General features: G+C 40.2%; 1 protein-coding gene across 1 annotated transcript in view; it reads left to right on the top strand.

Annotated features, from left to right (window-relative positions):
- Nucleotides 1-12,333, top strand: part of LOC135463996 (diacylglycerol kinase theta-like) — a 56,806-nt gene that overhangs the window by 29,392 nt on the left and 15,081 nt on the right. The window contains 9 exon segments of the mRNA XM_064741469.1: nt 785-793; nt 3,263-3,382; nt 3,954-4,051; nt 4,749-4,821; nt 6,552-6,702; nt 7,404-7,497; nt 8,267-8,380; nt 9,490-9,640; nt 10,952-11,109. Coding sequence (XP_064597539.1) covers nt 785-793; nt 3,263-3,382; nt 3,954-4,051; nt 4,749-4,821; nt 6,552-6,702; nt 7,404-7,497; nt 8,267-8,380; nt 9,490-9,640; nt 10,952-11,109 — 968 coding nt within the window.

Raw genomic sequence — 12,333 nt, 5'->3', positions numbered from 1 at the left:
TGTCGTTAAACTGAAATAAAACACCAATCAAATCAACAATAAATGAATAAATCCCAACCTATGACAAAGAATCTTCGGCTCGTTGCTTGACGACTTTTGATGCGGTCTTGCATGAAATTCATTGTTTGATCGTTTACTTTCCACTAGTGTGTGGGAAAAATTTGTTTGGTTTCTGGCCAGTCGTATCACAGTTTAGGAACTCTGGTGTGAAAGCATGTTTTTTTCAACTCATGACACTGAATGTTGGAATAACTTATTACTCAGGAGTAAAAGAATCCCAAAAATTTCTTTTCTGGTAAACATCAGGAAAAAAATGTGATTTGACGTCAGAGTTTCTAGATACCATCAGTATGGCTCATAAAGCCCACCATTGTATTCCAATATTTGAATGCCTTTCAACACTCATAAAAAAAAATCTGAAAAAAATAAATGAAAGTGTTTTAATACATTGTTCTCATTTGTCTGTGTAATGAACCTTACTTTACATTTTAGCTTTCTTTTACTTTAACACCGATAAGACAGAGACGTTTTCAGGTTGAGTATATAACCTGTGTCAGAGTTTAAGTGACTCAGCTAATCCGGCACTTGCACTCCAGCCTGTGGTAAATCACATCTTCAAACACTTCAGAGTTTTAACAACAGCTAGCTAGAGTCAAATACTATATCGTGTCTGCAACCTTGTCAATATATGTGTACATTTAGTATTTCTTTTTGAATCATCTTGTCTGTTTAAATATTGATGTGGCTTTTCTATTTCCTTTTCTCTTCCACTTTGCTGGTTCAGCTGTGCCAGGTAAGAGTTAATTGGTTTATTCTTCTGTTTTGTAATGGTTAGGGTGCTAGCAAGGCAATATGGTCTAGAGCCTCTCACCAATGCAGTGACTGTGAGTTCAAGTCCTGCTCTGCTGGACTCCTCTCAGGTTATCTGGCAGCATCCTGCAGGGTGTTATAATTTCTTCCCGGGCTCCATCCAGCTTATAAGTGAAGTATTGTTGAGTTAAAAAACCAAACAAATAAGTAAATACATTTTCTGTTGACCATTATTGTGTACATTCTGTATGTTCAGATTTAGGAATTAATGATCCAGTTACGTTATTCTATCAAGATAATTGTAAATATGACAGTGGTGTCCTTGGTGGCAGTTTAGGTTGAGTGTCCGTGTCAGTGCATGTTGAAACTGTGCTTCTGCTGGTGTCCAAATGTTTGTTAGGTACAAGTACTTGGTTGGATGGCTGGTTTTTGACCAGGATCTGCCTATTCAACTTAGTTCGTTTATCTTGTGGCTTTTGGATAAGTGAAGTAGTCTTAATTAGGACGTTACGCCACAATGCCATAAGTATTATGCTGTATAACTGGGAGAAAAACTCTTTTTAGACATGTTTGTTCCATTGTGTTTGTGGACGCATGTATGTTGTACATGTGTCTCAGTGTGGGAAAGTGTTGGTAAGCTTAAATTTTAAGCCAGCCATACAGCTGTGTATCAGTTGTGCTTCGTAATTGTATAAGTGTTGCTTATCCACTCAGTTTCCCTGAATTGCCCCAAAATGTACATTTTACAGGCAAATTGAGGTCATACATTTGCATTTTACCAATGGGATATCAGCTACCTTGCATCCAAGATCAATAAAACTCTTCGCATTGGGTAAAATTACTCCTGGATAAAATTTTGGGTTGATGCACAATCAAATCTGTATGCTCAGCAAGTCAAGTTTCATTCTGAAAATGTTCTTTGATACAGCTTGGTATTTTAACTTGGGGAAAAAGGCATCTTTATGCTCAAATATGAAATATTTCATATCACCAGGTACATGTACATATCCGAGGTCATGTCTTAAAATTTGAAATGAGCACTAGGGTAGACAAATCTTACATGTACTTAGTGAGTTCAATGGACCTGACCAGGAGTAGTGTAGAGAGGAATGGTCTGTGCACAGTGAGAGTGGGGCCAGGGTTGTGAGCCAAGGCCAGGATAGTGAGATGCTTCTGAAGCCTGGGTATTGATTTGCTCTGCTCTGGGACAAGGGAGGTTAGTCCTGTTGTTATAAGGATTACGGGGCAAGACCACCCGATTAGCTAATTTCTGTCAATATTATGACAAGCCTGGGTTGCCCCATAGCATGCAGGCATACCCTGCACACCCTAATTTCTTAACCTTTTCAACGTTAAAATTCAAAATAAAAGCCTCTCAAGATGCAGTTTATTTGATGATGATAATTCTGGTTTTAGCATTGAAAGTGCACATTTTGGAAACACTCCCTCTTTTTTCCATTCAAAAGAGTCAAAAAGAAGATATCAGAATTTATGGTATTATTTTTGTAGGAGGTCCTGAACAGTACAGGACGACAACGGCTAAAATATTTTCCCGGCTGCTTCAGTCCATACTTTACTGCATTTACCTCTTATTCTGTTATCTTTGGCAAACTGCTAAAGTACAATCATTGTTTGTAATCAGACTGCGCATTCTTCTGAGCTTGTGACTGCGTTGCCCTTTGCGGACAGAATTGCTGTTTTGCCTGCATTGCCCTTTGCTGGCAGACTTGCTATTTTGTCTCAGTTGCCCTTTGCCTATAGTATAGCATAGAATTACAGCCTGAAGTGGGACAAGATCAGCTCGCACACACAAGATTGCTGGAAGCATGGGTGAGGGACAGTATGCAAATATGGATGTTTCCTCGATGGTAATGTGACTGCTGAGTGCAACCTTGTTCTGCTGTCATTTCAAGCTGTCACAGCGAGAAATTTAGTGAGTGATAATTCATGTCCTACAACAATAAAGACAGGCCTTTTTTCTTGCCAGATATTCACTTCCATTGGGTTTTGTAGGATAACAGTTTCGCATGACCCCTTACTGTCGGGCCGTACGTTGAAACAACAGTTTGATACGATGGCCTCGTTCTTAGGCTGACGAGTGTGTCGTCATATGCTGAGATGATTGGTTGTGTACAAGTGTTGGCCTTGGATTTTAAGGGAAATACAGCTCATGTTATGTGAAATCCTGCTTTACAGCGTTAATTTTCTTGAAAGCAACAGAACTGACCAGTGGACAGGGATCTATCTGATAACATACAGATCTTATCCTCTGCGTATGATTTTTCCTTGCATGATTTTCTTGCTAGGTTTAAGAGGGTTCAGTGTTGTTGTTGTTGTTGTTATTTGTTTATAAGCTCACATTGTGCACTTCTCTCTTGCTGTGGCCTGTGATGAGAGTACTAATTCTGTGTTAATGGTGTCTTTAGATGTTGATTCCATGTCTGTCTTGCAGCACGGACGGTGTCGGAGGAGTGGTCATCCAGCGGGGAGTCAAAGAACGATGAGGACGAGCGAGAACGGCGATCTCCGCGAGAGAAAGACGGCAAAGACGCCAAGGATAAAGATGCTGATGGTTAGTCCTCATTTGCCGTGTGGATTTCCTGGTGCAGTTTCTTCAACCATGTTAAAAACGATTTGTGTTTCATAAGCACCATTGGGACGTCTCAGAATTTAAGCTGTGTATCATTTGTCAGTGACAGTCAGATTTCCCCACTGTTTAGCCCTGGCCTTAAGAGGCAAGGATCACTATAAAAATGCATTATTTGTATGCTAATATATGGAAAATCTAGGTCAGAGTCTACCGTTTGCTGTACAAGGAAACTTAGGGGAAATTTGTTTGCCAACATTTTTGAACTTCCGTAATACACTGATTTACATATGTGAAAGTCCGCAACAATTTTAGGTCGTTTTACATTGCTTCATGCTTGTGTAAGTGTAGAACATTTACTGCAAGCAGCTTGTAAATTTTGAGCGAGGAAAAGCCTTAACAAAAGCTGGCAACTGAAACCTTTACCTTTGTACCAGTGACAGCCATGTGTGTGACAATGGCTACCATACTGAGTAGCGCACTTGTTTCCGTAGATGTAACTTTCACAAGTATTCTTTTAGCCAAAACTAAATTGCCAGTGTTTTTTGTCTTTCAGCTGAAATTATCCGCGTGTTTGATGGGAACTCTTCGATGAAGCGGCGGATGTATAGAACCATCTCTGTGTCCAAATCTGCACCAGCTCAAGCCATTTTGGTAAGGACTGCGGCAATGGGATAATGGGAAACTTTTCCACTCAAAGCCGTTGTCATTTGTTCATTGCAGCCTTTGTGGTGAAGATTTGTGCACAAACCTGTAACTTAGAACTCCTGTCAATCCAGCTTGGACCTGAATTGACACTGTATAAGAAAAAATGCCTCGTTACAGTGTATTAGACAGTATGCCACATGTCACTGCCGACGACTTTGGCCTACTTTTGATGTGGAGAGACTCCATTTTAGATGCATGAGAATCTCTCTCTGGTGTTCTAATTTTTTAAATATTAAGTAAACAAAATAGTATGAACTATAGGCTTGCTCGGCATTACCTCCCTTTTTACAAGGCATCGACTATGACGTAACGCAAGATTAGTTTTCCAGGCCTGAAACTAAGAGAAGTGGGACCTCACCTATTAAAGCGTGCAGCTTGTGGGTTGTGTGTCATGACAGTAACAAATATTTTCTAGAGACAGAATGTGACAAAATGTTGTATCTGCCATTGGGTGTTGCAGAAATGTCTGAGATTTGAAAAAAAATGAAATGAAACTAATGGTTCGCTAACCTGAGGGAATGGCTTGAATTTCCCACCTGAACGCGCATCTTGTATTGATATTAATGGTTTGTGTGTAGAAAACAGCGAAGTTGTGCTGATGTGTGTTGTAATCATGTCCTCGTCTCTCTCTCTTTCATCATAGGAGGCAGCACTGAAAACATTCCACATATCAGATGACCCAAAGAACTATTACATTTCTGAAGCTTCTGAATTTGGTGAGCTAAAAATCTATTTACATTTATTCTCTTTCCTGAAAAGTTAATCACAAGATGCCTCGGGAAAAGATAGTGTCCAATAAGTAAAATTCATGAAAATCAAGTATTAAAATGTTGTATAGTTGTCAAATATTCTTGAGTACAGTGTAAAACGTGACAAGTTTGGGCTCTCGCAAGGTATTGTGGCTAAAACGTGATTTTATGTGAGCTTTTAATCGCACTATTAAGCTGTTGGACACAACTGTGCAGGATGTATATTCAACCTCAAAATCTCGCCTTTTAGCTGCCTTAGTTTGTGAGAGACCCCACCTTGTCTGGTTTTTGTTTTTGAAGTCCCATGACAAAGGGAGATAACTTGTTGTCTTGATGGGAAGGTAATCAAAGAAGGCATGTTGATATGAATGCAGGACATCTTAAGATTGTCAGATAACTGATCTTTTGCGAGATGGTGGGGAAATCCAGTATTACGAAAGAAGGTTACGCGATTGTGTGTAAAAAAATGTGTGCCCATGCAATGAAGGGAGGTAACAGTGTGTAATCAGTAGATGTACTGCTGGCGCCACTTTCACAAAGATATATTACTTGTACGATATTCCACATATAGGACAACGGTACCTTAGTACGACAAATGTACCATAAATAAATGTTGTATGCTGCTTTATGAAAGTGGCCCCTTGAGGTCTTGTTCAGAAGTATGAAGGGTGTGGTGGGAGGATATGGGCAAGACTGGAAATCATTGAGAAAAAATATACCATCAAAATGAAGGGAGATAACTTGTGTGACAGTCTGAATATGGATGGCAGGTTGGGTGCAAGTGAAACTGAGCACTAATGAGAGTGAAACTGAGCACTAATGAGATGGCAGTTAAAAGAGCTACTCCAGTTCTGAGAGAAGCTGCACTGAATCTTCATAATTTATATGAAGAAAGCATAACAGACTGAAAGGGGAACATATGAAGTGTACTCGGAAACAAAATCTGCAGTACCAGTAGTTTGTTTGATGTGACAGAAGCATATTTGATTAAAAGACGATAGAAGTGGAACTAGAGTAGCTCTTTGAGAGTTAATCAGTTGTTGTGGGAGTTGAAGTGCCTAGAGTGAGATAAGTGATGATCTCTTGTACAGTAATGCGTTCAGTGCTGATGGATAGTGGTGAATGTTGTATTGTGAGGAGGCCGTAAAAACTCTTTGTTGGGAGTAACTCAACTCTATCAGAAAAACCAGGGTAGGGTTGGTAGGGAATTTTTTTGTATTTGTTCTGATGAGGCCAAATCAAATTTAATTGTTTCATGGACAGAATAAACTTTTTTTTCAATGTTAGAGGAGGGTAAAAATGTGTGGAAATGGTGTGTTATCCTGGCAGTATTTCCTGTTGAAGCTATATTTATGTGATCAGAAAGCCTTCAAGAACAGTAATATAAGAAAATATGGAGATCGAAGAGAAGAAAAAGGTGGATTTTCAGTTTTGTTTTCATTTGTGGATTTTTAGAGTCTGCTTGCCCATGAAACACACAATAGAATTGGTGTTACCTAATGAAAAAGATATGGACTTAAAATTATTGCATGAAAAGTGAAAAATCCAATGATAATCTTTTATGAAGGTCTGTTGGGTTACCCTCAACAAGCGTGTTTTTACTATTGGCCTGATGGTAGGTCAGCTGTGTTAGCTTGGTTGTGGGGCTGTTGTGTGTGAGGGTGTTGATGTTGTGATTGTGTCTAATTTGTCAATAGCCTGTGCTGCAGGAGAGGTGGAGCTTGAAGAGACCAGTCCCATAAGGAACCAGCTCAAAACCCCAGACGGCAAACGGCCTTCCATCTTCCTACGCTACAAGGAGCGCGACCCCGATAGAGGCTACATTAAAGTCTACCCTGGGGAGATCAGGTCAGTATACATGTGGCTCTGAGATCTCCTGCTCAGCTTCCACATCACAGTTATGTATATTAACTTGGAACTGGGTCCTGTCGTCTGTGCCATCCTCAGAATGTCACAGCTGTACAGGGAGAAAACACGTTTCCAGTGATCTCCAAATAGTTCTGTAGTCTTGTCGTCTCATGATAACGTCACAAATGTAACCAATGCATCCACAGAGAAAGCATCCAAATTTTGCAAACCCTCATTTTCGTATGATGTGATGTTTCCAGGGTGGATTCTGCTCTTCCCAAAGTTAAGATCATCTTCTTTCTTAGCATTAGTTGTTTTTAGTTTCTTCAGTTCATATTTAAAAAGAAAAATTGAAGTTAAGGCTCCCAAACAAGTTGCATGAGTTCATCTTTTTCCGAAACTATGCCGTGTGGATCCAACTTAGTCGAAAATGACCGTTAGCGAAGTTTGGCATATGTGGATAAACCAGGCACCTTTGTGTTAATTGTAAGGTTATGGTGATAGTTATTCTCAAATAACTTGGTGATGTGAAGGAACAATTGCTGTGGGATCAAAGAAAACATGTTCTTCCTGTAAAACCTGTTGCGAAAGATAAGACAAGGCTGTATCTGTTTAATGTTTTTACCTGTCGCAGCTTGTCTGTGTACGATCCAGCCCTAGTCCTAACATACATCTACCTTCACTTTTTTCCCCCCCAACAGTCGGAGCGGGGTAGCATATAAACACATCCCGGTAACCAAGGAAACAACCGCAGAGGAAGTTATCGAAATAGCATTGCAGAAATATGGTTTTGAGGTGAGTGTGTACAACAGTGGTTGCAATATACATGTAACGCTATACAAGTACTTGTTGTTGAAGATAGGTAGATGCAGATTAAAGTCCCAACCGGCATCAGTGGACCTGTGAAGTGAGATTTCTGGTTTCCTTATGTGGGCTAGTGCTTCAGGCTGCCTTGGCCCAAATCATTGAGCTGAGACCAGTACATTTGCAGGCTTTCATCAGAAAGTCTGTCTTTCAGGGAGGTGTGATGATTTTCCTTCCAGGCTCTGCCTGTACTTCTGTAGGCATAAATGATTACCATTCTTAAATTGAAGGATACCTGGTACCCGTCTTACGAAGCAGTCGCATTGTGCGGCTGGTGTAGGATAAACGGCAACATATAGTGAAGAGATACGTGTAAGTCAGCATGGTAAATGCTCTTGACATAGCGTTGTGACAGCTTTGCAAGGCGTCCGCTAGTGTAGTGAATAAAATATTGAGTAGGTAAGAAAATTTAGAAGTTTAACAAAACATTGCAATGGTGTAATTCACAGCAAAATTTCGTATAAATTTGTTACGTTTACCTTATATCTAAATTACTTATTTTGCCAAATTTTGAGAGCTTCTTTGATCTGTTTTGAGGTCTGCTTAGAAGTTGGCATGACATCTACTGTTTCAGCACCAAAAGTTATATTTTCTGATCATTTTGGGGCATATGTCAAGGGCAAATGCAGTGTATAGATATGTACGCTATCAGTGTGTAAATAGTGGAAAGAGAACTGATCGTTTGCGTATTTGTTCACAGGGCACGTCTCCTGCTAAGTACAGCCTTATAGAAGTTCTCTTGGACAAAGGCGTCACCGAGAAGGAATTGGCGCCCAATGACAAACCGTGGCAACTCATCCAACAGAGCAGGAAAGTAAGTCCCCACCGCATCTAGTATCCAGATCAAATCTGGATAAACCTTAGAGTTGATTCAGGACATAACCGGCAATATTCCCAGCCACCCACTGTATTACGAAACTGCAACATTGGTTACATGGCAAGCTCGTCCTGTACCAAACAGTTCGTCCCTGTCAAAACACTATTTCATGCAGGACATTATCCTTGCCCTGCTGCTCATTTCCAACTTGTCAGATGCTAGTTCATGCCAAGTGTATTGTTGAATTTGGATCTTGGTACCAAATGATGTACTGGTTTGCATACTCAGGGGCTAGTTCAAAAGTGTCTTAACTTCAGTCCAGACTGAAATTTCATGTGGTTGTATTAGAATGAGACGAGGATAGGATTTAAGCCAGGGTTTACTTTTAATAGGCTTTTGATCAACTGGCCCCTGCTGATAAAGAGGAATGTAGTGTCTGCTGTCTTCAGCATAGCATTTTAGTGAGACACCTCTGAAAATATCTTGGCACGGAGCTTGGCCTTTAATATAAGAATATCATGATATGACTGACATTGTGTTGAAAAGTGACATTAAACAAAGCAAGCAAACATTTGAAATATCGCATTGTGTTTTTTGTCTTTCAAGTTCTTCATGGTTGTAAAACCATTATGAAATCTTCCAGTGAATGACATGTTCTTGACGACTGTGTAAAATCACCAGTGTAACATTGCAGGGAAATGTAAATGTCTTCAACCCGTAGAGGGGTCACTCTCATAAAACTTCATATTGTTTATAGTGAATCATGTTACAGTATTGTAGAATGCTTACAGAATAGACAGTAAAACCAGAGCAGAGACGACAATGTGATAGCTGGCAAATGGTCACACATAATGGGTGAAATTTACCCTCCTGTCAATTTACCTCAGTTAGGGTTTTAATCCAACTGTTTATGTGTAATAGCAAATTACAGGCCCCTAGCACCATGGCTTACACAGAATAAAATTGAAGAAAAGTGCCATGAAGTGGCATCATTCGCAAAGGAGGTTACAATAAATAATAAAAGTGAAAATTCTCCCAGAAAGGTGGTATAGGTCAGAAAGTAACATCATAGAACACCTGTGAACTCCTCTTTGTTTGTTTTTCAGGAATCCCTACGACAGAACCGTATGACCAGGTTTTACCTCCAGCAGAAGGAGGACCCCCATGGGCCGGCTGTCTCGCTTTACGTTGGCAATCTACCCTCAGGCCTCTCTCAGAGGCAGTATGAAAAAATACTTATTGATATTGTTGGCAAAGGTTGGTTCACTTAAGCATTTCAATATGGTTAGGCCTTCCTTGAGAAATCCTTTGTTACAGGTGACCGAACTCTTATCAGGAAAAAACATAGGGTAGATTGATAGAGTAATTTTTCTTTTTTCTGTCTCATGAAAAAAGATTCAGATTTTAAAGAAGTTAACATTTGAGACAGAAATGAAGAAGTTCTGTTAAAAGCCAAAAAAAAAAAAAAAAAACAGAAAGGAAATGTTAGCATTACAAGGAGACAGAAAATAGACATTCTGGTATGCCTTAGGGGTCCATGATGGTCCAGAAGTTATTATTGGAATGAGGGTTCAAGACCCAGAACCTGCTCTTTTGGAACTGCCGCAAGATCAGAGGTGGTGTTGTATTCAGCGTCTTGAGGCTTGTTGGTGACTTTATGAATTGGGAGGATGTACGCAAGTGTCAACTTTCCTCTGACTGTAAGCTTGCTTTAAAATAATACAGGTTAAAAAAAGTGTTTCACAGTATGTGAGCAGTTTTCTTCTGTATATCTGGTAAACTTTTATCCTATCATGTGCTCTCTTCTTTTCCCCCCACTGCTTGTGGATCCTTGGTGACAGTAACCTCATGTGGCAGTTTGTGCAAACTAACACGTGTGGAGGACTTTTCTTTCAGCAGTGGGTAAAACTAGCCTATGCTCCAGCAACAACAACAGTTTTTTTATTACCACATGTCCTCCACTTTTTCTTTCTTCCGGAATCCGCAACCACGCTCTGCTACCATGAAAAGAGTCAACAACACATCCAGTACGGGTACATGTAATCCTTGTATTCACCACAAAAGACTTCCTTTACAAGACACTACAAAACACATGTGGCCACCACCATACACACATAAAAACTGCTGGTCATCCTCTCCCTCTCCCATGCTCCTCTCTTCCCCTGAGCCCTCTACTGGCCAGCTTCCCACACTCAGGGTTATGGCCCTTTGGACTAACCACACATGCATAGCCTTCTATTACAAGTGAGAGCAAGAGATAGGATTGACATTGTGCGCATATTCTGTACGTCACGGGAATGTTTGTCAGTAACTTGCCACAGGATAGTGGTTTATGCTGGGCACTCTAGTTCCCGTCACTCATGAAACTGTCTGCCGTTGCGCCAATTCTTCAGTATGGCAATACACAGCAGCAAAATTATATGCTCATTTTTCCTGTTTTAAACTTTTGTATGGCGTTTTGTATAGATGGTTACATCTGTAATCCCTTTGTAGCAAGTGTTTTAACGTTTAGTTTGACATTTCAGCTCGTACAGTGACTAATCTGGATCATTATGCTTTTGGTTTCAGCTAATAAATGGTCAAGCTTTGATGTGATATATTATGAATATGGTGCACTGGTCCTCGTCTACATGAATGCTGAAAAAGCTGCACGTGCTTTCAATATCCTTAAAGATGGCTACTTCGATTATAAGGGTCTTCTTGTTATGTTGCTGCCGAATATACAGGTAAGTTAACGCATTAATAATAATAATAATAATATTCATTTTAATAATGATCATTGTAAAAAAACAACCTGAGTATGGTATAAATATGATAATCAGTTTGCTTCTAGAAGGTACATTCAGACCTTTATGCAGTGTTTGACATTTAGACATTCTGCAAATAGAATCGGTCTTACATGAAGGTTGGACATCATATACATCATATAGCAACGTGACAAATGCGTTATGGACATTATATACTGTTCAGCAACGTGACAGGTGCGTCATGGACATCATATACCGTTCAGCAACGTGACAAATGCGTTATGGACATTATATACCGTTCAGCAACGTGACAGATGCATCATGGACATCATACACCGTTCAGCAATGTGACAGATGTGTCATGGACATCACATACCGTTCAGCAACGTGACAGATGCATCATGGACATCATACACCATTCAGCAATGTGACAGATGTGTCATGGACATCACATACCGTTCAGCAACGGGACAGATGTGTCATGGACATTATATACCGTTCAGCAACGTGACAGATGCGTCATGGACATCATACACCGTTCAGCAACGTGACAGATGTGTCATGGACATTATATACCGTTCAGCAGCGTGACAAATGTGTTATGGACATTATATACCGTTCAGCAACGTGACAGATGCGTCATGGACATTATATACCGTTCAGCAATGTGACAGATGCGTCATGGACATTATATACCCTTCAGCAATGTGACAGATGTGTCATGGACATCACATACCGTTCAGCAATGCGACAGATGCGTCATGGACATTATATACCGTTCAGCAACGTGACAGATGTGTCATGGACATCATATACCGTTCAGCAGCGTGACAGATGCGTCATGGACATCATATACCGTTCAGCAACGTGACAGATGCATCATGGACATCATACACCGTTCAGCAATGTGACAGATGTGTCATGGACATCACATACCGTTCAGCAACGGGACAGATGTGTCATGGACATTATATACCGTTCAGCAACGTGACAGATGCGTCATGGACATCATACACCGTTCAGCAACGTGACAGATGTGTCATGGACATTATATACCGTTCAGCAGCGTGACAAATGCGTTATGGACATTATATACCGTTCAGCAACGTGACAGATGCGTCATGGACATTATATACCGTTCAGCAATGTGACAGATGCGTCATGGACATTATATACCCTTCAGCAATGTGACAGATGTGTCAT

This window comes from Liolophura sinensis, chromosome 3, assembly GCF_032854445.1.
Source record: "Liolophura sinensis isolate JHLJ2023 chromosome 3, CUHK_Ljap_v2, whole genome shotgun sequence".
Lineage (NCBI taxonomy): Eukaryota > Metazoa > Mollusca > Polyplacophora > Chitonida > Chitonidae > Liolophura > Liolophura sinensis.
This window is presented reverse-complemented; position numbering and strand designations above follow the sequence as displayed.